The following is a 24311-nucleotide window of genomic DNA, read 5'->3' on the forward strand; positions in this document are numbered from 1 at the left end:
AAAAAAGTACTATCAGGGAAAGGCAACAACAGATGTTGGTGAGGATGCAGAGAGAGGATCTCTTTTGCACTGCTAGTGGGAATGCAAACTGGTGCAGCCACTATGGAAAACAGTATGGAGTTTCCTCAAAAAATTAAAAATAGAACTACCCTAAAAAAAAAAAAAAAATAGAACTACCCTACGACCCAGCAATTGCACTACCAGGTATTTATCCAAGGGTTACAGGTATACCATTTGACGGGGACACAGACATCCCAATGTTAACAGCAGTGCTATCAACAATACCCAAAGTATGGAAAGAGCCCAAATGTCCATCGATGGATGAATGGATAAAGAAGATGTGGTATAGGGGCGCCTGGGTGGCGCAGTCGGTTAAGCGTCCGACTTCAGCCAGGTCACGATCTCGCGGTCCGTGAGTTCGAGCCCCGCGTGGGGCTCTGGGCTGATGGCTCGGAGCCTGGAGCCTGTTTCTGATTCTGTGTCTCCCTCTCTCTCTGACCCTCCCCCGTTCATGCTCTGTCTCTCTCTGTCCCAAAAATAAATAAAAAATTTAAAAAAAAAAGAAGAAGATGTGGTATATATATGTATCTATCTATATCTATATCTATATCTATATCTATATCTATATCTATATACACACACAATAGAGTTTTACTCGGCAATCAAAAAGAATGAAATCTTGCCATTTGCAACTACGTGGATGGACCTAGAGGGTATTAGGCTAAGTGAAATTAGACAGAGAAAGACAAATATCATATGATTTCACTCATATGAGGACTTTAAGATACAAAACAGATGAACACAAGGGAAGGTAAGCAAAAATAATATAAAAACAGGGAGGGGGAAAAACAGACTCTTAAATATACAGAACAAACAGAGGGTTACTGGAGGGGTTGTGGGAGGGGGGATGGGCTAAATGGGTAAGGGACTTAAGGAATCTATTCCTGAAATCACTGTTGTACCATGTGCTAACTAACCTGGTTGTAATATTTTTAAAAATTATAAAAAGTAATAAAAAGATTTTTTCCCCGTGTTTCGTGTATTTTGGGGGTGATCACTTCCCTTTGTATTGCTAGTGTTCATAAAGAAATCAAAATAATGTGTATGTTGAGTATTATCTTATGAGCCAGAGCACACATTTAATCCTCCAGTTTGGGGGGTATTTAAAATACTTCATTTAGAAAAGTATTCATTTGTATGTTTTTCCCTTAACCCCATTCACTCTCACAGGAATGCACTGGTGAAAAGAGCAATATATTTTTTTCTTCATTACTCAGTGAGGAGACTGCTTTTCACACACATAGTGACCGAGAAATTGCTCAGTAAATGCACAAAGTTTGAGAGATAACTAAGTACTTACTGTTATCTGTACACAGGTCAAAAGCAGGTAGTATACATAGATGATGAATTATGTAATTTCATAAGAAGATAGAGAAATACATTTTTGAAAATTGAATTTCTGGGGGCACCTGGGTGGCTCAGTTCAGTTGAACATCTAACTTAACTTCGGCTCAGGTCATGATCCCACGGTCATGGAATCAAGTCCCACGTCAGACTCTGTGAGGAGTGTGAAGCTTGCTTAAGATTCTCTCTCTCTTCCTCTGCCCCTCTCTCTGTTGCTCATGTGCTCTAAAAAAAAAAAAAAAAAAAAAAAAAAAAAAAAAAAAAAAAAATGAAGTTGAAAAAAAAGTACTATCAGGGTAATAAATGTGTTTAAGTAAGGTATTGCGTGAGAATGACACAGTAAAAACAAAAGTTGCTCTGATTTGGTCTGGCTTGCCAATAGGTTCTATTTTCTCATTTTTCTACCTGGTAAGCCCATTGAGTAAGAACTATTTTGGGGTCCCCTGCCCAGAAATCATTGGTGTCCCTGCCTTTTGCCTCCCTGCTTCCCCAGAAGAGACAGGAATTTTTCCTGATCTAGGTTTAGGCCTAGAGAAATCTTAGGGTGACAGGGATACAGGGCAGGAAAAGCAGTAGCCACAAAGGGCGATGGCCTTTTTGTCAGCATGGGGCAAAGGTGAGGAGGAAAAGCCTGAGCCGGGAGGAGGTGGATAAATATTTGTGAACATATGTCCTTCACTGTTTTCAGAAGGGCCAACTTTTTTTTGGCTGGGATGAAGAGAAGGTGAGTTCTAGAAAGCTGTCATTCAGATTAGAGAAGCACCGAGGAAAGGACGTGTTCGGACCATCTTATTCCTCTGGCTTGTTTCTGGAGCAGGTGAGGACTGCCCACAGTTTGTAAGGGTGGCGGCAAAGTTATGTCCAGGGTAATTAAAGTTTCCAAGGGCAGGGCCACTTACAAGCTCTGACCGGTCTTGGTGTCTCTTTGTCCCAAGCCTTCCCTACTTCCCAAACTGAGCACTTCTTTCCAGCAGGGCTGTTCCTGCTGACCCACCATGATCCAGGCTGTGCTGCTCCTTTGCTGTCTTTTTTTTTTTTTAAGATTTAATTTTTTAATTTATTTTTAAATGTTTATACATTTATTCTTGAGAGACAGAAAGAGTGAGTGGGGGGAGAGGCAGAGAGAGAAGGAGACATAGAATCTGAAGCAGGCTCTGGGCTCTGAGCAAGCTGTCAGCACAGAGCCTGATGTGGGACTCGAACCCACAAACCATGAGATCATGACCTGAGTTGAAGTTGGACGCTCAACCGATTGAGCCACCCAGGCACCCTTAAGATTTTATTTTTAAGTAATCTACCCAACATGGGGCTCAAACATAGCCCTGAGATCAAGAGTCACATGCTCTACCAACTGAGCCAGCCAGGCACCCCTTTGCTGTGTTTTGCTGTCCTCGTTGGCTGTCTTTCCGAGAAATGTCCAGAAAGGGGCCCTGAACTTCCAGCCGTCTTTGACAAAAACTGGGCATTCTCTGAAAACACTCTCCATCCAGATCCCTCTCCCGTATATCAAGACCTTCCAGGATCTCTTGCATGCTACCTGCTCCATAGCCACTCTGCCTGAGTACCTATCCTACTTAGCTGTGGGGGTGTCCCTGGAGGAGGTTGGCTGCCCAACTAAGGCTCACATTCTGCAGCTTCAGCTTGTTAGGATGGAAGGAAAAGACATCAACTGAAACCCTCATCCATGAGAGTAAAAAAGCAGACAGAGGAAGGCATTGGCAATACAAAGTTTATCCTGAGGGATCTGGGGGATCTGGAGGGAAACTTGGATAAATCCAACACTCAGCTATTTACCCTGAGGGATGTATTGATGGTGGCAAATACACCCACTGGTGAGGTAGGTCTACCAGCCATCTCCCATGTTGCTGACACAGTTCAAAGAATTTGCTGTCAATATCCCCTAGAACTGCAGGAATAAGTCTTGGGAACATGGGGAAGGATTGGGCAAAAAGCTGAAGCAACCCCTAAGGTAAGAAAGGACCTCTCAATGTCTATGGATGATGACAATATAATTTATCAAATGTTCCACAGTTATTTGGAAGTGCTTTATGGAGAAATTGATTCAGGAATTTGTCTAGGTTTACTTCAGATATTCAATGCCAACTAAGAAACACGTGTCTTTTCTCAGGACTATGTTCAAAGATGGGGCATGGTAAGTAGTTAGAAATGTAGCAGATCGCTCAGGACAGATGTATGCTCTTTATTTCATGCCAGTGCTAAAACACATGTGACTGGTGTTAGCCTTGCCCCTCTCCACTTAGAAAGTCCCAGCCTCTAGTTGTTATTCCATTTTGCTTTCCTTTTCTTTTTCTTCAGTCATCGTATACTGTGCATGTAATATGTACTAAGCATGAGAAGTATTTTAACCTTTTTCTCATTCATCCACCCTGTACTAAATCCCCAGCTAGATAGATGCGGTAGCTCACTAATTTAATTCTTAACTGAAAAGAGAGACAAAAAAAAATGGGGTCTTGGGTATTGAGGTCGAGAGTGTGACAAGGGGACAGGGTTTGAGCAGCCAATACAAAGGACAACTATTTGGAGAGATTACATCTCTTACTGGTTATGGGGGAAAGCAAATCTTTCCTTTCTTCATGGGGCAGAGAAGTGGGCAGAACTGGATTGAGGAGCAACCAAACCTACCAAGACAAACTCACTTCTCGCCTGGACTGTATGGTAATTTGGGGTCCCCTATAAATGGATGGTAATAAAGCAGAGGAAGTCTCTGGTGACTTGAAGATGGGGAAGGCCAGATGGGAACAATTGGGCTGCATTTCCTATTTCTGGGGCCTTTACCTAAAAATAACGGAAGCTTGGAGATAATGGCTGGAGGTGTGTCCCGAGTCCTGGGCTCCTTTCAGACCACAACCCTTAGGGAACTGGTTTGTATTTTTCTGGTTTGTCGCCTCTCCAGTGTACTGTTTCAGACATGTGTGGCCTCAGATTCATCACGATACAAGTTGAGCTGCTTTTTTGCTACCTCCTGCTGCACCCTGTGGATGCCATTTCATATGGAAACCAGACAAATATTCTGATGCACCTTCCCTCATCCTTGAGGTCCTGGCCACCCTCCTCAGACCCTTTGTTCTGCCAGACCCTGCTCCCAAAGTCCCTGCCTGGCTTCACCCACATGGCCCCTCTACTCAAGTTCTTGGTAGGCTTGCCACTGCTGATCACCCTGGAGAAAGCTGGCTGCCAGGCTGATACCTGGGCCCTGCAACTTCAGTTGTATCATCAGGGGGGTGTGAAAGCTACACAGATCCTCATCCGGCATCTTCAAGGGCTCCAGAAAAGCAGAAGCACAGGGAGGGCAGTTTCAGTGGATGCCCTGGCCTCTGCTCTACAGCTGTTGACCAGGGAGCAGCCGGGCCCACAAAGAGCCCAACGATCCCTACCCATCAATGACTGTGAACAGGAGCAGGAGCAGGGTGTGCACGATATAGTCCAGCTGTTGCCAGGAGTGGGAACCTACTACAACCTGGGCACAGCTCTGTATTATGCTGCTCGGAACTGCTCAGACAAGGCCAAGGAACGAGGCCAAGATGGGGTCATAGATATGGGTTATGACTTTCTGATGACCATGGTTGGGTTATCTGGGGGACCCACAGGACTACTAATCAGCGCTGCACTTAAACCTGCAGTGAAGACTGGGATTCAACAGTTGATCCAGTATTACTATGTGAATGAGGCAAACACCCCTCTGCCAGAGATCAGCGAGGAGACCTGGGGGAGGGCTTTAAATGTGAGTGACCTGGAAGAAACAACTTCCAAGGCCCTTTGACCTTAGTGTTGCACCATTATTAATTCAGGGCTTATTTAATAGCTATGACTTATGCCATCTTGAGATGGCGGTCTTGGGATGTAAAAGGTGGTCCTAACAGAATGAACAAATCTAATATTTTAACAAGCTGTAATGTGTGTTTCTTCAAAATCCAAATCTCTGGTTTGTTATCAATGAGGAAGGCAGTTCTGTAAAATGCAGAGGTTTTTCTTTTTTAATGTCTATTTATTTTTAGAGAGAGACAGAGAGAGCGTGCAAGCATGTGCACGTCCAGGGGAGGGGCAGAGAGAGAAGGAGACAGGATCCGAAGCAGCTCTCTGCCCTGACAGCAGAGAGGGATGCAGGGCTCAAACTCATGAACCGTGAGATCATGACCTGAGCCGAAACCAAGAGTCCGTTACCTACTGAGCCACCCAGGCTCCCCCAAGTACAGGTATTTTATTTTTTATCAAAAAATTTTTTAATGTTTGGGGCACCTGTGTGGCTCAGTCAGTTGAGTGTCTGGCTTTGGCTCAGGTCATGATCTCACAGTTTGTGAGTTCAAGCCCTTCAGGCTCTGTGCTGACAGCTCGGAGCCTGGAACCTGCTTCAGATTGTGTGTCTCCCTCTTTCTCTGCCCCTGCCGTGCTTGTGCTTTGTCTATCTCTCAAAAACAATAAATAAACATTAAAAATAATTTCTTTAATTTTTTTAATGTTTGTTTATTTTTGAGAGAGAGAGGGCGAGCACAAGCAGGGGAGGGGCAGAGAGAGGGGGAGACACAATCTAAATCAGGGTCCAGAATCTGAACTGTCAGCACAGAGCCTGAGGCAGGACTCTAATGACCTGAGAGATCATGGCCTGAACCTAAGTCGCTTGAGGGACTGAGCCACCCAAGCGCCCCAAAATGCAAGAATTTTAAAGTTTGGGGTTTGGAGTCAGAGAATTTGGATTTCAATCCAGCCTCTACTTGTAAGAGCCTCAATGATCCCTGACCAGTAACTTAACTTTTCTCAAAGTTCAGTTTTTAAAATGTCTAAAGTGATGATAATCATTTTCACCTGGATGGCTTTTTGTGGAAATTGAAAATGATACAATGAACCTCAAGTGCTTAGCAAGGTACCAGTAATAAATATTATTTATTACTACAGCTCCTCCCTTCCTAGCCCAAAGTGTCGAAATTCCGGTCCCGCCTCTTATGGAACAGAGTCTGCAGTGCCCAGGGCTAGTCTCGGTTTCGCCGGCTTGGCGCAAGTTCTCGGAAATCAGCTATTTCAGTCCTGGGCTATTCCGTTAATTGGACTCCTCCCTCCGCGGGGCAGGACGTACTTGAGCTATCCCATCAATCCCTGGAGCTGGAAGTGTGATTTCGGGGCCTCTTGTCCCGCCCCACTGGGGGGAGGAGTTGTGGCACCGCCAATGAACTTGGAAAAGTTGGGCTGAATGGCAGTTAGCGTCGGGGTTGCCAGGCTGTGTTCAGCCGGCTACTGGCGCCAGCCTGCTACAAGGGGGTGGATCCGAGGGGCGGGCCGAAGAATGAGGGCGGGGCGCGATTGCTGGTGCCTGAACTCCTTGGGACCGGAAGCCTTGCCCTGAACCGCTGGAGAGAGCAGGGGCTGAGACCCTCGCCAGGTACAGGCCCAGAGTGGGCGCGCGGGGGTCGGAGTGCAGGCGCGAGTTCCTCTCTGGGAAGGGCGGCAGGCCCCGGCGGTACGTCCTGGAGTGGTAAGTCTTCATTCTGGGGTTGAAATAGCTGTCCTGTGCTGCATGCTGAATCTCCCCATCCTGTCCAGTCCAGCTTCCCAACTCTTTTTTTTAATTTATTTTAAACATTTATTTATTTTTGAGAGACACAGAGCACAAGCAGGGGAAGGGCAGAGAGAGGGGGAGACACAGAATCCGGGGCAGGCTCCAGGCTGTGAGCTGTCAGCACAGAGCCCGACGCGGGGCTCGAACTCCGCATGATCTCAAACTGGGAGATCATGACCTGAGTGGAAGTCGGACGCTCAAGCAACTGAGCCCCCCAGGCGCCCCACAGCTTCCCAACTCTTAACACCCACCTCCCCAGACTCCCCTGCAGCCTCCGATACCCGTGTTGGATTTGTTCAGTGCCTTAGCCAACGATTTTACCTTCCGGTCTGTGTTAGTTTTGATGCTCACTGTAAAAAAAACAAAAAACATGTCCAAAGGTAGATATGATTTAACATCTTTCTTTGCTAAGTATAAGGGACAGGGGCGCCAGGGTGACCCATTCGGTTTAGCGACCCACCTTGATTCTCTTGATTTAGACACAGGTCATGATCTCAGGGTTTGTGGAATCGAACCCCAGGCTGGCAAGACCAGAGCCTACTTGGGATTCTCTCTCCCTCTCTTTCTGTCCCCTCCCCTCCTTGTGCTCTCTTTCTCTCAATATGAATAAACATTAAAAACAGAACAAAAACAAAAAAGGGGACGGAAAAACGGAACGATTTGCCTAAGGTTACATACAAAATGCAATTCTTTTCTGAAAAGCTGATTGAGCACAAAATATGTACCTAAGACAATGAGGGATAATTGGAAAAAAAACGTTAAGTGTTACAGATTTTAACCTTTGTATTTGTGATTTATTTGGGAAGACTATGGGTTTTGTTGTTGTTGTTTAATATTTAAACCTCAGGGTTTACTTGACACCTTGCTCTTTGAGTACCAGCTGAGATTAGTTCCTTGAGAACTGGGGTCTCTCCATTTTTTCTTTTTCTTTTTCTTTTTTTTTTTCTTTTGTTAAGTTCAGTAGGCTGCATGGCCAGCCTAGTGCAGGGCTTCAACTCACAGCCCTGAGATCAAGACCTGAGCTGAGATCAAGAACTGGACACTTAACTGACTGAGCCACCCAGGTGCCCCTCCATTTGTTTTTTTAAAGCAGTACAGGTATGCAGTTTAAAAAGGCAAGCACTAGTAAAAGGATTAAAACAAAAAATAGGAGCCCCTGGTCAATCATTTCCTCTCCATGTTTTACTTCAAAGAGGTGGAAAAGCATCTCATGATTATTCATACTGGGGCGGGAGAGAATTTCTCCCACCCCAAACATTTTTCTTTCATTTGTAATAAAATCATGTGACCTTTTTTAGAACACAGATGTATGTAAACACTCTTTTCTGTTAGGCTCAGGCTGCAGCAAGAATAAGTTTTGGTTCCTAAGCAGACAGATGGCAGTGGGTAGGAAAAGATAGGAAGAAAGAGTCTTACTTCAGCCTGCTTGGTGACAGACAAAAACCAGTTTTGAGGGAAATTTCTCGGTGAAAAAGCAAACAAACAAAAACCTTTGCTTTCTATGTCCAGCCCACCCTGGTGGGAATAAAAAAAATTTTTTTCTGGGTCTCTCACAGAGTTGATAATCTACACGAAAAATTGGAGGTTAATAAGAGTCATAAAAGTATCACAGTCTTAGGGATTGAGTGACCCCTTTCACAGTATTTAAACATTTGGAATGGAGTTCTTCCTTCCTACATGAAGAGCAGATTATAGGGTATACCTGTCTCTTAAGAGGTGTCAACCTCTGGGGCGCCTGGGTGGCACAGTCGGTTAAGCGTCCGACTTCAGCCAGGTCACGATCTCGCCGTCCGTGGGTTCGAGCCCCGCGTCGGGCTCTGAGCTGATGGCTCGGAGCCTGGAGCCTGTTTCCGATTCTGTGTCTCCCTCTCTCTCTGCCCCTCCCCTGTTCATGCTCTGTCTCTCTCTGTCCCTAAAAAAATAAATAAAAAACGTTGAAAAAAAAATTAAAAAAAAAGAGGTGTCAACCTCTGATAAAGCTTTGGAGCCAGCAGGGATTATGCTGAAATAAATACTTCTTAAAGATTAAAAAAAAAAATTAAGTTTATTTATTTTGAGAGAGAGAGCGCGCAAGTGAGAGTGGGAGAGAGGCAGAGAGAGGGAGAGAGAGAATCCCAACCAGGCTTCTCACTGAGTAGGCTCAAACCCATGAACTGTGAGATCATAACCTGAGCCAGAACCAAGATTCAGATGCTTAGCTGACTGAGCCACCCAGGCACCCCTAAAATAAATACTTCTGACTCAAATTGATGGCTAAATGCTCCAGCATAAGTGAACACAAACACAAACAAATAAATCTAAAATAAATTCATTGGGGATGATAGATGAAATAAATAAAGGTGGTAGAAATATCATTAATGTTGGTGAAGCTGACGATTCCTGTACTATTCACTCTGCTTTGGTGTGTGTTTGAAAATTATTAAAACAGGGGTGCCTGGGTGGCTCAGTTGGTTGAGCGGCCGACTTCAGCTCAGGTCATGATCTCACGGTCCGTGAGTTCAAGCCCCGCGTCGGGCTCTGTGCTGACGGCTCGGAGCCTGGAGCCTGTTTCGGATTCTGTGTCTCCCTCTCTCTGACCCTCCCCCGTTCATGCTCTGTCTCTCTCTGTCTCAAAAATAAATAAACGTTAAAAAAATTTTTTTTTTAAGAAAATTATTAAAACAAAAAGGCCTACATATTGGAGCCCTTGAATGGTACTTTCTGGAAGAATATTCACCGAACTGATAATATTGGTTACCTATGGAGAGAAAGGGAAGGGACCAAGATTGGAAGTATGGTCAATGTAGCTTTAATTTTTATTTTTTCTTACCTGTATAATTTTAAATTTGTAGTAATAAACAATCATGAGACTGTGGATGATTTAGTTCAGCAAAATTTCCAGTTGGGAACCTGCATCCTTCAGACTCAGATCCCAAATGGCGCAGTGGGAGATGCTACAGAATCTCGACAACCCTTTTCAGGATCAGCTGCACCAGCTCTACTCAAATAGCCTCCTGCCAATGGACATTCGACAATGCTTAGCTGTCTGGATTGAAGACCAAAACTGGTAAGGACTTCAGGAAGTTGGGTACAGGTGGATGAGGAAAGTGGTTTCCTTCTTCTGAGTCCCCAGGATCTTGTAGACACCAAGGGCAGGAAGGGGTTCGAAGGCTTCAAAAGATAGTAGCAACCCTGCAGAGAGGCTTTTTTTTTTTTTTTTTTTTTTAGTTTATTTATTTTGAGAGAAAGAGAGTGCAAAGGAAGTGAGCAGGGGAGAGGCAGAGGAGGAGGGAAAGAGAGAATCCCAAGCAGGCTCCATGCTGTAAGTGCAGAGCCTGTTGCTGGGCTTTATCTCACGAATCCTGCAATCATGACCTGAGCCAAAATTAAGAATTGGACGTTTAACCGACTGAAACCAGGCAGCCCCCAAGATTCCAATCCTTGTCATTCTCTGTCCCCAGGAAGGATGCTGCATTTGGCAGTGATGATTCCAAGGCTAACATGCTGTTCTTCCACTTCTTGGACCAACTGAATTATGAGTGTGGCCGCTGCAGCCAGAACACAGAGTGCTTGTTACTACGGCACAACTTGAGAAAATTCTATCGGGACATTCAGGTGCTTGGAGGAACCAGGAAGAGCCAAAAAGCCAAATTGAAAGGGAACTGAGTGTAGAGAAGTATGATTTAGGGTACGGAACAGGACCTAAAGATGTAAAGGGATAGGGGCAGATCTGGGGAAAGAGCGGACAAGATGTGGACTTGGGGGATCACTGGCAGAAAAAAGGGCAGAGTCTAGAAGACCCTGTTAGGAAGAGGCTAGGTTTTGGGGGACTAGTGGTGAAAAGGGGAAAGACTAGGGACCCTGAGGAGGGGGAAGTACTGGGGTCACTGGTGGGGAAGGTCTGGAGGGGTAGATCATTGAAGACAGTTGAGTTCAATTCTTTCTCTTCCTACTGCAGGCCTTTCCCCAGGGCCCTACCCAGTTGTCTGAGATGATCTTTAATCTCCTTCTGGAAGAAAAAAGAATTCTGATCCAGGCTCAGAGGGCTCAATCGGTAAGAACGATTTGTAGTGATTTTGAAAGCTCCCAGAGTAGAGAGTGACCATGGAAAGGACTCAGGAAATTTGTCTCAGAACAAGATCCGCTCCCCCGTCCCGCCGCCCCCCCCCTTCCTCCCTGTGGTATAATTGGAGGCCTGGATTTAAGAGATGAAATGTCAGAATTGAAATGTGCTCAGAGTCTCTTATTTCAGGAACAGGAAGAGCCAGCCCTCGAAGCACCTGCAGAGAGCCAGCAGCATGAGATTGAATCCAGGATCCTGGAATTAACAGTTATGATGGAGGTTAGTAGATGCAGCAAGAGTCAGGGTGGGTAGGGCTCGGCCTGACTCCTCCCACAGAAGCAGCCTCATCTGGGTCTTATCCCCTCTACAGAAGCTGGTGAAATGCATCTGCCAGCTGAAAGACCAGCAGGATGTCTTCTGCTTCCGATATAAGATCCAGGCCCAAGGTAGGCAGCACACTGAGGGGTGGGCGAAAGACAGGTGCCTGCTTGGGGACCAAGAGAGGAGAAGAGAAAAGCCCCAGTAAGCAATAATCTCCCCTGGCTACTACACGTCACTGGCTACAGTCCTGCTGCCATGCAAAGCTAAAAGTGCTAGGATATGTTATAGAGGTTGGGCTGAAGGTGTGGCTGAGGGACAGCTAGTGAATGTTGGGGGAGATGCATGGAAAACTGCCTTAGCAGGTTGAGTGGGCTTTTGGTTCAAGTGTGACCATTCAGAATTTGCCTGAGGGCTCAGAGGTGCCTGTGCTTTGCTTGGTTCCCCTTTTTCTCCCTTCAAAATTCCCCCCCTCCCCACCTGACTCTGACTGAGGTCCTAGTCTGGATGGAGAGGGGAAGGAGCCCTAGGTCTGAGCATCTGTCTCCCTCCTGCTCCTGCCATTCAGTGAAGACACCCTGTTTGGACCCCCATCAGACCAGGCAGCAGCAGCTTCTGCAGGAAACTCTTAATGAACTGGACAAAAGGAGAAAGGTGGGAGGCAGACAGAGGGAGTGGGTAGCAGGGCACTGGGGCAAATGAGGCATATGGGAGGCCTGGTGTCTTAGCTTTGGCTTCTTTGTCTCTTCATCCCCAGGTGGATGGTAGAGAGTGATGGTAAGAAGTGCTCACCACTCACTTTATGGCTTTCTTAGGAGGTACTGGATGCCATCAAAGCATTGCTAGGCCGATTAACTACCCTTGTTGAGCTACTGCTGCCCAGGTTGGAGGAATGGAAAATCCAGCAGCAGAAAGCCTGCATTGGAGCCCCTCTGAATGGAGGATTGGAACAACTAGAGAAGTGGTGAGAGGTGTCTCCTACCCAGCCCCTGTCCCAGCCATACCACTGTGCTTTGTAAACTGTAAATTGTGAATTGTAATGAATTTTCTCATTCATGTAATGAATTGCCTACCTAGGCAAGAGCTATTGCTCTTCTTACTCTCTGCTTTTCCAAATGATCCCAGCTCCCTTGTCTGACTGCAGTGACCCTCTCTTCATTCTCACCACCCAGGGAGCCCAGAGCCCAGTCTTTGTTTTGGTGGAAGTAATGGATTAATCCACAAGCTGGTTTCTCCTTCCTTTTTAATCACCCAAGAAATATATTTTCTACCCTTTTTTTAATTTAGCCACAATGACTATTAATGCTGAAAAAAAGGAAAGAAAATTACCTATTATTTTACTATCCAGATATAACTACTGTAATATTATTATACAAAAATTGAGGGGTGCCTAGGTGGCTCAGTTGGTTGAGCATCCGACTCTTGATTTCAGCTCAGGTCGTGATTTCAAGGTTGTGATATTGAGCCCCCACATTGGGCTCCGTGATCACATAGTGGATCCTGCTTGAGATTCTCTCCCTTTCTCTCTGCCCCTCCCCAGCTCACATGCCTATGTGTGCTTTGTGTGCTTTCTCTCTCTCTCTCTCTCTCTCTCTCTCTCTCTCTCTCTCTCTCTCAAAATAAATAAACTTTTAAAAAAATGTTAAAGATTGTCTCTCTCTCTCCCTCTGTCCCTCTTCCCCGCTTGTGCTCTAAAATAAAATAAATAGGGGTGCCTGAGTGGCTCAGTCAGTTAAGCATCCGACTTCAGCTCAGGTCATGATCTCACAGTTTGTAGGTTCGAGCCCTGCATTGGGCTCTGTGCTGACAGCTTAGAACCTGGAGCCTGCTTCAGATTCTGTCTCTCTCTCTCTCTCTCTCTCTCTGCCCCTCCCCTGCTTGCGCTCTGTCTCTTTCCTTCTCAAAAATAAATAAACATTTAAAAATTAAAAATAAATAAATAAAAAATAAAATAAATAAATCTCTCTAAAATAAAAAAACAAACCCACAAAAATTGAATCATATTTTTCATACTATTTTGAGAGCTGTTTTTTCTTTTTTTTTCTTTTTTTTTTTTTTTTTTTTTTTTTGAGAGCTGTTTTTTCTTAATTAAAAAAAATTTTTTAATGTTTATTTTTTTTGAGAGAAAAAGAGACAGAGCATGAGCAGGGGAGGGGCAGAGAGAGAAGGAAACACAGAATCTGAAGCAGGCTCCATGCTCCGAGCTGTCAGCACAGTTCCTGATGCAGGGCTCGAACTCACCAACCATGAGATCATGACCTGAGCTGAAGTCGGACGCTCAACCAACTGAGCCACCCAGGCACCCCTAAATATTTTCTTTTTAAAAAATGTTTATTTGGCAGGGGGAGGGGACAGAATCAAGCAGGTTCCACACTGTCAGCACGGAGCCCGACTCAGGGCTCAATCTCATGAACAGTGAGATCATGACCTGAGCTGCGATCAAGAGTGGGACACTTAACCGACTGAGCCACCCAGATGTCCCTTAAATATTTTCTAATAAGAAAATTCATTATAATTTACTAAAAATAGGGGTACCTGGCTGGTTCAGTGGGTAGAGCATGTGACTCTTGATTTGGGGGTCATGAATTCGAGCCCCAGTTGGGGGATACAGTTTACTTTAAAAAAATTAATTAAATAATATTTTTAAAAAGTAAACTATTAAGAATGAATCACAATGATGTTCAGGTAAATTGAAAACAGGTATATGGGGCTTAGTGTACAGAATCACTATTTGAATTATAGTTGCAAACATATCCATCATTTGTATAGAGGTTGGCAAACTATGATCTAGTGATTTCTTTTTTCTTTTCAATTTTTTCCCCGAGTTTTTGTTTAAATTCCAGCTAGTTAACATACAGTGTAGTATTAGTTTCAGGTGTAAATTTAGTGATGCATCACTTCCATATAACACCTAATGCTCCTCTCATCACAAGTGTCCATCCTCCTTAATGCCCATCACCCATTTAACCCATCCCCCCGACCACCCCCTCAGCACCCCCCACCCACCACAACCCTCACTTAAGAGTCTGTTTTCTGCTTTGCATCTCTTTTTTTTTTTTTTTTTACCCTATATTCATCTGTTTCATTTCTTAGATTCCACATATGAGTGAAATCATATGGTATTTGTCTTTGACTTATTTCAGTTAGCAAAACTCTCTAGCTCCATCCACATCGTTGCAAATGACAAGATTTCATTCTTTTTTATGGATGAGTCATATTCCATTGCATATATTCAACAGAATTTTTTTGTTTTTGATTTCTTGCTATTTTAAACAGTGCTACAATAAGTATCCTCATAGCTATATCTTTATTTATATCCCTAATTATATCTGTAATATAAATTCCCAGAAGTGGTATTCTTGGGTTGAAGTATATATCTTTTCTTTTTGGTAGTGTTACTGTTATTATGTTGATCCTTTGTTTCATTGTCTTTAATAGAGCTTTATTGATTTTTCTGATTATAAATATGTGTGCCAATTGAAAAAAATTCAGACAACTTAGAAAAGAAAGTAACAGCTACCCATCTGCATAATCTGATGATGCAGAGTTACTCATTGTTAGGGCTTTTGAATATATTTTCATAGATTTTCTCTATGCATATACATAATGTAGTTCTGTTTTAAAGATTTTAAGTAATCTCTACACCCATCATGAGGCTCGAACTCACAACCCTGAGATTAAGAGTTTCATCTCCACTGACTGAGCCAGGCCGGTGCCCCAAATATATATCTATTTTAAGCAGAAGTCAGGTCATATCAGATATGCACTATCTTGTGATTTTTTAAAAATTTAGTATTTTGGGAGGCGCCTGGGTGGCTCAGTTGGCTAAGCATCTGAATCTTGATCTCCGCTCAGGTCTTTTTTTTTAATGTTTATTTATTTGAGAGAGAGAGAGCATGAGCAGGGGAGGGGCAGAGAGGAAAACAGAGGATCTAAAGTGGGCTCTTCACTGACAGCAGAGAATGTGACATAGGGCTCTGTGGCACTAGGCATGAAGCCTTCTTAAAAAAAATAAAAAGAAAATAAAATTTAATGTTTTGGGGTATTTTTCCATATTAAAAATTTGAGCCTAGGGGTGCCTGACTGGCTCAGTTGGAAGAGCATGTGACGCTTCATCTCAGGTTGTTTGAGCCCCATGTTGGTATAGAGATGATTTGAATAATCTTTAAAAAAATTTTTTGAGCCTATATGATTTTATTTATTTATTTATTTATTTATTTATTTATTTATTTATTGTTGTTTTCTTTTTTTTTTTTTTTTTTTACATTTTTAATTTATTTTTGGGACAGAGAGAGACAGAGCATGAACGGGGGAGGGGCAGAGAGAGAGGGAGACACAGAATCAGAAACAGGCTCCAGGCTCCGAGCCATCAGCCCAGAGCCTGACGCGGGGCTCAAACTCACAGACCGCGAGATCGTGACCCGGCTGAAGTCGGACGCTTAACCGACTGCGCCACCCAGGCGCCCCGTTGTTGTTTTCAAGTAGTAGGCACTGCACCCAATGTGGAGCTCAGCCAAGTACCCCTGCTATATGATTATTTTTAATAGTCATATGGTATTATATGGTGTGAATATGCCATAATTTATATACCCAATAGCAATTTTTCTAATTTTTCAATAGAAAATATTTTACAGATAACAAAGCTATGAACTTCCTCACACATTTGTCTGATTATTTCCTTAGGATATATCTTAGAAATACTAATACTAATATCTTAGAGTACTACAAATTGTGTGTACATTTTTTAAGCCTTTTTAAAAAATAGTTCCAGGGACGCCAGGGTGGCTCAGTTGGTTAAGCGTCCAACTTCGGCTCAGGTCATGATCTCATGGTTTGTGAGTTGGAGCCCTGCATTGGGCTCTGTGCTGACAGCTCAGAGCCTGGAGCCTGCTTCAGATTCTGTGTCTCCCTTTCTCTCTGCCCCTCCCCCGCTCACACTCTGTGTCTCTCTCTCTCTCTCAAAAATAAATACACATTAAAAAAAAAATTCTACACCTTTTGGGATGAGCACTGGGTGTTGTATGGAAACCAATTTGACAATAAATTTCATATATTGAAAAAAAAAATTCTAGGGGCGCCTGGGTGGCGCAGTCGGTTAAGCGCCCGACTTCAGCCGGGTCACGATCTCGCGGTCCGTGAGTTCGAGCCCCGCGTCAGGCTCTGGGCTGATGGCTCGGAGCCTGGAGCCTGTTTCCGATTCTGTGTCTCCCTCTCTCTCTGCCCCTCCCCCGTTCATGCTCTGTCTCTCTCTGTCCCAAAAATAAATTTAAAAAAAGTTGAAAAAAAAATTAAAAAAAAAAAAAAAAAAAAAAAAAAGAAAAAAAAAATTCTAAATTGCTATACCAGTCTGTTTGTTAATATGATATATGATTGGTTTCCTGTCACCACATTCCCTATTATATATAGACAGTAAAGTATAGAAGTTAAAAGTATGGATTGTGGGGACACCTGGCTGCCTAAGTCAGTGAGCATGTGACTCTTGATCTCAGAGTCATGAGTTTGAGCCCCACTTTGGGTGTGGAGCCTATTTAAAAAAAAGTAGTACTGATTGTGAAGGTTGATTGCCTGAGTTGTCACATACAACTCATTCCATATTAGTTCTATGTCCTTGAGTAAGTCACTTAACCTTTCTGTACTTGAGTTTAATTATCTATAAAATGGGGATAATAATAGTAGCTACCTCATAATAGTAGCTACCTCATAGGGTTGTTATAAGGATTAAATACATTAAGCACTTAGAATATATAGTACATTTCAAGCGACATATGAAAAGTAACTTTATTATATAAGTAAATCTTTCACTAGATTTATATGTGAAAGTGATTTTGATTTTCATTTCTTGGATTATGAATCATGTTACATAATCTTTTATATGCTTTTGGATTCCTTTTTTGTCCCAATCAGTTTGTTTGTTTGTTTGTTTATTTAAAGTTTATTTATTTTGAGAAAGAGAGCATGAGCAGGGGAGGGGCAGAGAGAGGGAGAGAGAGAATCCCAAGCAGGCTTCACACTGTCAGCGCAAAGCCCCATGCGGGGCTTGAACTCACAAACCACGAGATCATGACCTGAGCCAAAGTCAGACGCTTAACCAACTGAGCCACCTAAGTGCCCCTGTCCCAATTAGTTTCTGATTCTCCACATAGTTCAAGGGGAGCTTCTGGAGCCTGTGTGGGGGGACCAGGAAACTCAGCAATTTTCCCTCTCTCTTGAATTCTATCACTCAGGTTCACAGCTGGAGCAAAGCTGTTGTTTCACCTGTGGCAGCTGCTGAAGGAGCTGGAGGGATTGAGGCACCTGGTTAGCTATCAGGATGATCCTCTGACCAAAGGGGTGGACTTGCGAAAGGCCCAGGTCACGGAGTTGCTACAGCGCCTGCTGCACAGGTCTAGCTGCCAGGGAGGGACCTCTAGGGAGGGCAGAAGGAAGGAACAAGAGGAGCCATTCTTAACGGATACTGAGTTATATATTCTCTTTGGATCTCTCTCCCTAGAGCCTTTGTGGTAGAAACCCAGCCCTGCATGCCCCAAACTCCCCATCGACCCCTTATCCTCAAGACAGGGAGCAAGTTCACTGTCCAAACAAGGTTGGTATTTCAGAACTCATTCCTGCTTCCTTTTTCCAGCCCTGGCACTGTTTCCTTTCTGGCTTTATAGATCCTCCCACTCTTACCATCTTCTCTCTTTTCTCTTTAATCTATCTATCTCTTCTAATCTCTTACCTTATTTTTTTCAAATATCTGATCTATCCAGAAGGTTGAGGTTGACTACTTTCCCCCATCCTTCTCTCTTCCCTCTAGATTGCTGGTAAGACTCCAGGAAGGCAACGAGTTACTGACTGCAGAAGTCTCCATTGACAGGTAAGTTGGGGCACATGGGACCAAGGGGTGGCCAGGACATGGCTGGTGGGCCAGAGGAGACACACACAATAGGGTCTTGGGCCTGTGTTCTTACCCAATCCATTCCTACCTCAGAGACAATAACTCCTAGCTTTTGTTGAGCACCATGTGACATGTAACTTGTCAAGTACTCATCTGTCATAGGAAGCCCATGAGTTAGGTATTATCAATGCACCATTTAAATGAAGAAATAAGGCCAGAGAGATTCTGTCACTTGTGCAAGGTCATATGGTTAGTGAGCACAGATCGGGGTTTGAACCCAGGTCTGTCTGATCCTAAAGTCTAAATTCCTAACTTCTACACTGTTTTGCTTCCTAGTGACCTTTTTTTTTTTTTTTCTTTTTTAGGAATCCTCCTCAATCACAAGGGTAGGTGCCTGACAAGGATGCTGTAAACATTTGTGCACTGCATGACCTACACAACCACATGGGGGCAGAGACAAGAAGGAGATTGATTTGGGTGGGATATGGACAAAAGGAGAAGGGGAGGTCTGAAATGAAGTGGAATTTTTGTTGTATTCCTGCTGAGTTTTTAGAATAACTCCTCCTCTCCTCCATATATTTTCCTCCTGGAATAGCTTCCGGAAGTTCAACATTATGACCTCAAACCAGAAAACTTTGACCCCCGAGAAGGGGCAGAGTCAGGGCTTGATTTGGGACTTCGGCTACCTGGTAAGAAGGGCTAGTTGCTTGAGTTTCTAGTCCAATGGAACAGGCTAAGGGAAGTTCCCGGCCTTTGGAAGTCTTGAGGCAGAACAGGGGTTCCCACTCTGGCATTTTCTCTCCTTCCTCTCAATTCACAGACTCTCTCGGAGCAACGTTCAGGTGGTTCAGGAAAGAGCTGCAATAAGGTGAGGCTTGGGCAGAGGATTGGGGGACGGGAGGAGGAACTTCCCAAAGGGCCCTCTGATCTTTATGTCCTTGGCTATCCTAGGGAATGCTGGGTGTGACAGAGGAACTACACATTATCAGCATTACAGTCAAATACGCCTACCAGGGTCTGAAGCAGGAGCTGACAGTGAGTGAAGATGGAGGGCAAGGAGAGATGAAGCCAATTTGGCAGAAGGCATTAAGCAGGGGTTAAATAGAACCCTTTCAGGGTGGGAAATCCTCTCCTTGCCCCTGCCAAAGCTAGAAACATCACATCCTTCCTCTAACTCCTGTTTTCTCTTCAGACAGACACCCTCCCTGTGGTGATTATTTCTAACATGAACCAACTCTCAATTGCCTGGGCCTCTGTTCTTTGGTTCAATCTGCTTAGCTCAAACCCACAGGTAGGAGGTGGGGCCAAGAAGTAACGGGTGGCAAGGAGGGGTGTGGAAGCTTGGTGTGAGGGCTCTGCTTCTAAGTCATTCTGTCTTCCTCCTGCCCTTGCAGAATCAGCAGTTCTTCTCCAGCCCCCCCAAGGCCTCCTGGAGCTTGCTGGGCCCTGCTCTCAGTTGGCAGTTCTCTTCCTATGTTGGCCGAGGCCTTGACTCGGACCAGCTGAACATGCTGAGGAACAAGCTGTTTGGTACAGACCTCCTTTTTTCTCGGCCTTTCCCCAGCCTTAGTCTCCCCAGCCCTGTGTCCTTTCTGTTCCAGGGACCCTGGCCTTGTCTCCTTCCATTATCTGAACTGTCTGTTGCCCACAGGGCCGAACTCCAGGACTGAGGGTGCATGGTTATCCTGGGCTGACTTCACTAAGGTGCGTGCTGCATTCTGTGCTGCTAGATCTAGGCCCTAGTGCAAACACTAGCCCTTCCCCCCTAATTCCTTCCCCTCGCTGGGGGGGCAACTCTTCATCTCTTCCTGCCTTTCTATTCCTCCTTCAGCGAGAGAGCCCTCCTGGCAAGCTACCATTCTGGACATGGTTAGACAAAATCTTGGAGCTGGTTCATGACCACCTGAAGGATCTCTGGAATGATGGGTAAGGCCTTGGTCCGCCTCCCTCTCCCCACCCCCACCTTTCTGCCTTTCTAGGCTTGAGAGTGGACTCTGTGCGCCCTCATGTGGCAAATAGGGAGAGAAAGCAAAAACTGGTGCAAGATCACACCCTCACACTTGGCAATAATAGTCCTAGCCAGTGTTTTTCCAGCATCCGTTGTGCTTCAGAGCCTGCTGGGTGCTCTTTATGAATTCTCACATGTAATCCTTACAACAATGCTGAGTCTCAGAGAAGTTAAAGAATTTACCCAATGGGTATAGTTGGGATTCAAACTCAGGCCTGTCAGACCACAAGCTTATGCTCTTTCCACTATACTGCCTGCCCATCTTTACAGCACTTTGCCTTTTACAAGGTGCTTTTCATCTACGTGGCCTCACTGAATCCTCATACCTCTTACAACCCTAGAAGGTGGATATTGTCAGTAAGGTGAAGTGACTCGGCCAAGATGGAATAGTTTGTAATGGCAGAGCGAGGGCCAAAACCTGGCGCTCTCTCCCTCTACAAGGAGAGGAGAGCAAGGAGGCAGGAGGGCCTCACAGCAGCTTTCTGTGTTTCAGACACATCATGGGCTTTGTGAGCCGGAGCCAGGAACGCCGGCTGCTGAAGAAGACCATCTCAGGCACCTTTCTGCTGCGCTTCAGTGAAACATCAGAAGGGGGCATTACCTGCTCCTGGGTGGAACACCAGGATGATGGTCAGCTGCTTTGCCCTGATGGTCCCACAGCCTGTCCCTTCTCCCCTCAATCAGCCCTTGGTTTCTCTGGCTGTGCCCTGAATCTCTCAGCAGGTTTGGGGTTGGACAGCCAGGGTGGGGAACTCCCAGGCCCAACCTTTTCCTTCAGGCCTGCCCATTCCTACATCCATTCTACAGATAAGGTGCTCATCTACTCTGTGCAGCCCTTCACCAAGGAAGTGCTACAGTCTCTCCCACTAACCAAAATCATTCGCGACTACCAGCTACTCACTGAGGAGAACATACCCGAGAACCCACTGCGCTTCCTCTACCCCCGAACACCCCGGGATGAAGCTTTTGGGTGTTACTACCAGGAGAAAGGTGAGAATCACTGACATATGTCACTGGAATATTGTAGGGATTCTCTGGCATCTACAAATTCTACTCCTTTCTTCCAGACATGGAAAAACTGATATCCAGAGAAGTCAAAGGGTTTGTCCCGGGGACACTGTTAGTTAGTAGGGAGATATGACTCTCAAGACCGTTTGCAATACGGGTCCTTAGGCTATGTGTCCAATCCACTGACCTCCCTGGCTTCCTGTGTCTGTCCCCCACAGTTAATCTCCAAGAACGGAGGAAGTACCTGAAACATAGGCTCATTGTGGTCTCTAACAGGTGAGATAAGAACTTTTGGCCCATCCTCCGTAACATTTTTCGGCTGATAGAGTGACCCAAACCTGCTCAGTTCGCCTCTCTGACCCCTCCTACTGACCCACACTCTCCAGCCTCTAGATTTTTTCTTGTTCTGCTTGGCCTCTTTCCTCTCTGTTTTTCTGCTGCTATCCTTAGATTGTTTCCACAGGGCTTCCCTGATAATAATAGTCATAATCACTGATGTTAATGGGCTTCTACTTGAAGCATGGTACTAGATTTTTTTTTATAAGAACAGTTTTCTCATTTTAATTTTTATGAGTACCCATCCAAGCAGGTAATGACAGCCACATTTAATGAAAGTGTATTAAATGCCAGGTACTAGGCTAAATGTTTTGTGTTTAAACGTTTCTTATTTATTGAATCTTCATAATAGTCCTGTGAGGTAGACAGGGGTATTACTCTTTTCAGCCAAGAAACAGGTTTAGTGTGGTAGAGTGGCATGACTAAGGTACATGGCTAATAAATGATTAGGTCTGTCAGATTCCAAAGTCCTGCTTATTAACGATCCAACTTCCTCTCAAGTGTTAGAGGTGGTATTGTTCCCATTTTACAGATGATAAATCTGCAGCTCAGAGAGGTGAAGATCTACCCATCTAATAAATGATAGGATTCAAACTCTGGCAAGCCTGACTCCAAAGCCTGTGCTCTTAAGCCCTCTGCTCTGTTGCCTTCTTAGACTAGAGACAGTCTCTGCTTGCTCTGCCATTCCCCACTTCACCTAAGTAATCAAGCCCTACCCTTTTGTCTGTACTGTGGTATCCAGACAGGTAGATGAGCTGCAACAGCCACTGGAGCTGAAGCTGGAGCCAGAAGTGGAGTCACTGGAGCTAGAGCCAGGATTGGCCCCAGTGCCACAGCTAGAGCCATGCCTGGATTTAGAGCCGCTGCTGGCGGCAGGGCTGGATCTGGGTCCAACCCTGGAGCCCATGGCGGAGTCTACTCTGGAGCCCATGCTAGAGCCCACACTAGATGTGGTATCACAAAGAGTGTCAGAGCCAAACTTGGGACCAGAACTGAAGCTGGAGCCTATTCCAGACCCTGTATCACAGGCAGTGACAGAGCCAGAGCCGGATTTGCCCCATGATCTGAGACACTTGAACACCGAGGAAATGGAAAGTAAGTGATGAGATGGGGTTGGGGAAGAGGGGACACATTCCCTTTACCAACTGCTCTCCCTTACCCAGTATAGAAAAGTTTAAGCTCTAAGCTCCTCACTGGAGGGACACTCGTTTGTGATTCCTTTTATTAGGAAATGTACCTGCCTCTCCCTTACCCCACCTAAGTGCCCTCTCAGGCCCTACCAGGTCTGTGCAGCCATCCTCCCTCATATTCCCTGCTGAGTCAGGAACTCCTTACCTAAGAGCAGGGCCTGACTTCTTTCTCTGGACTACCTAGTTTTCAGGAACAGTATGAAGATCGAAGAAATCATGCCGAATGGTGACCCGCTATTGGCTGGCCAGAACACTGTGGATGAGGCTTACGTCTTCCACCCCAGCCATTTCTACACGGATGGGCCCTTAATTCCTTCTGACTACTAGGAATTACATTTCCTCTGTTCTTCCTGTATCTTTTGTCCCTCCTACCCCTCACATCATGCTGTGCTCTCCAAGGATGGAAAATCAAGCATGTACCCATTCTTAGCTGGTTAAGTTAACCCTGGGTTTTGGAGTGGGAAGTAAAAGCGTACTGTGGGTAAGGAAGGGGCACTAATGAGTCAGAATAGATGTTGGCCATAGCTCTAACTAGGATCTTTGAGGCCATCTGCTGTTTTGGGAGGTATAGGGGTTCTGAGGGTAGGGCAGGACATTTAGGAGGTACTTGGAGGGCAAGACACTTGGAATGGCTGCTTTCCAGTATGGAAGGATGTCAACATTTGAATAGTTGGTAAGACTAATGTGGTGGTGCCCACTAGCATTGGCCATCAGTAGGGAACAGAGACGTGATAGGATTCCATTTCTTTCTTCTGGTTTCCTCATGTCTAAAATAACCTTTTCCTTCCTTCTTCTTTTCATTCCTGATTTAAGTCCTAAATTCCTTTGTTTCCTGCAGAGACTGAGACCTTTCTGCATTAGCCCACCATGTGAAGAAAGGAATAGGAGGTAGACCTCATTTTCTTACCAGTCTCCTCTCCTGCACCCCCAAGCTGGCCCCACCCATTCCTCCCCTTAAAATGATCCTGCCAATCTAATATGCCTGTGAAGCTTTGCACAATCATTTTACTCTGTCCAGTCTCCACTTCCTCACTGCTTAGGAGACAAATCACTTTTGGAGGCCAGGGATGGTAGAGTTGCTGGGAATTTAGGGATCACTTTTTATAGTATTACATAGAGTCTGATATTTTTACAGAGGAAGAGATGCCCTGGATATTTAGATATTTAGAAATATCTTAGATATTTCTCTATTAAGATAACCATCCCTTCTTTTTGTACAATATATTGTTGATCTGAAAGAGTTTCTATTCCTTGGGTGTAGACCTGGGCAAAAACTGGGTTCCTGGAACTTAGAACCTTGAATATTTATCACGAGGCTCCAGACAACCTCATACCATAGTTATTCCCAGGGAACCCCATTGCTCTAAAGTGTGTTTCCAGAATAACTTGAGATGTAATGAAAGTGAGGCCCTGTACATGTGGCTGTTTTCTGGCTTATACTTTAGAGGAATAGTCCTGTTTAGAAAGTGGCCCTTCTGAGCAGAAGTGGCTAATAAACTTTGTGCTGACTTGGAAGTGTTTTGTCTCTGAGCTTCTTTTCTTTTCTGCTCACAAAGACT

General features: G+C 44.8%; 2 protein-coding genes across 4 annotated transcripts; both read left to right on the forward strand.

Annotated features, from left to right (window-relative positions):
* Positions 1-2126: 2126 nt before the first annotated feature.
* On the forward strand, positions 2127-5312 carry APOF (apolipoprotein F). The gene is made up of 3 exons (XM_058742373.1): positions 2127-2221; positions 4008-4080; positions 4319-5312. The coding sequence occupies exons 2-3, from the start codon at positions 4078-4080 to the stop codon at positions 5183-5185; spliced, it is 870 nt and encodes a 289-aa protein (XP_058598356.1). The 5' UTR covers positions 2127-2221; positions 4008-4077; the 3' UTR covers positions 5186-5312.
* STAT2 (signal transducer and activator of transcription 2) lies at positions 2198-24267 on the forward strand. 3 transcript variants are annotated; one of them, XM_058742369.1, is made up of 24 exons: positions 2198-2221; positions 9805-10019; positions 10414-10567; positions 10911-11006; positions 11205-11294; positions 11386-11461; positions 11902-11987; positions 12149-12297; positions 17558-17716; positions 17824-17916; positions 18130-18189; positions 18576-18596; positions 18806-18899; positions 19031-19078; positions 19162-19245; positions 19403-19501; positions 19605-19740; positions 19862-19914; positions 20042-20136; positions 20712-20848; positions 21026-21208; positions 21445-21502; positions 22305-22657; positions 22937-24267. In XM_058742369.1, exons 2-24 carry the CDS (start codon positions 9889-9891, stop codon positions 23077-23079), a joined length of 2598 nt encoding a protein of 865 aa, XP_058598352.1. In that variant the 5' UTR covers positions 2198-2221; positions 9805-9888; the 3' UTR covers positions 23080-24267. The 3 variants fall into 3 exon arrangements, with proteins under 3 accessions (XP_058598352.1, XP_058598351.1, XP_058598353.1); XM_058742368.1 differs by lacking the exon at positions 2198-2221 and adding an exon at positions 6676-6889; XM_058742370.1 differs by lacking the exons at positions 2198-2221; positions 10414-10567 and having other exon boundaries at positions 9915-10019.
* The last annotated feature ends 44 nt before the right edge of the window (positions 24268-24311 follow it).

Source organism: Neofelis nebulosa, chromosome 8 (assembly GCF_028018385.1).
Source record: "Neofelis nebulosa isolate mNeoNeb1 chromosome 8, mNeoNeb1.pri, whole genome shotgun sequence".
NCBI lineage: Eukaryota > Metazoa > Chordata > Mammalia > Carnivora > Felidae > Neofelis > Neofelis nebulosa.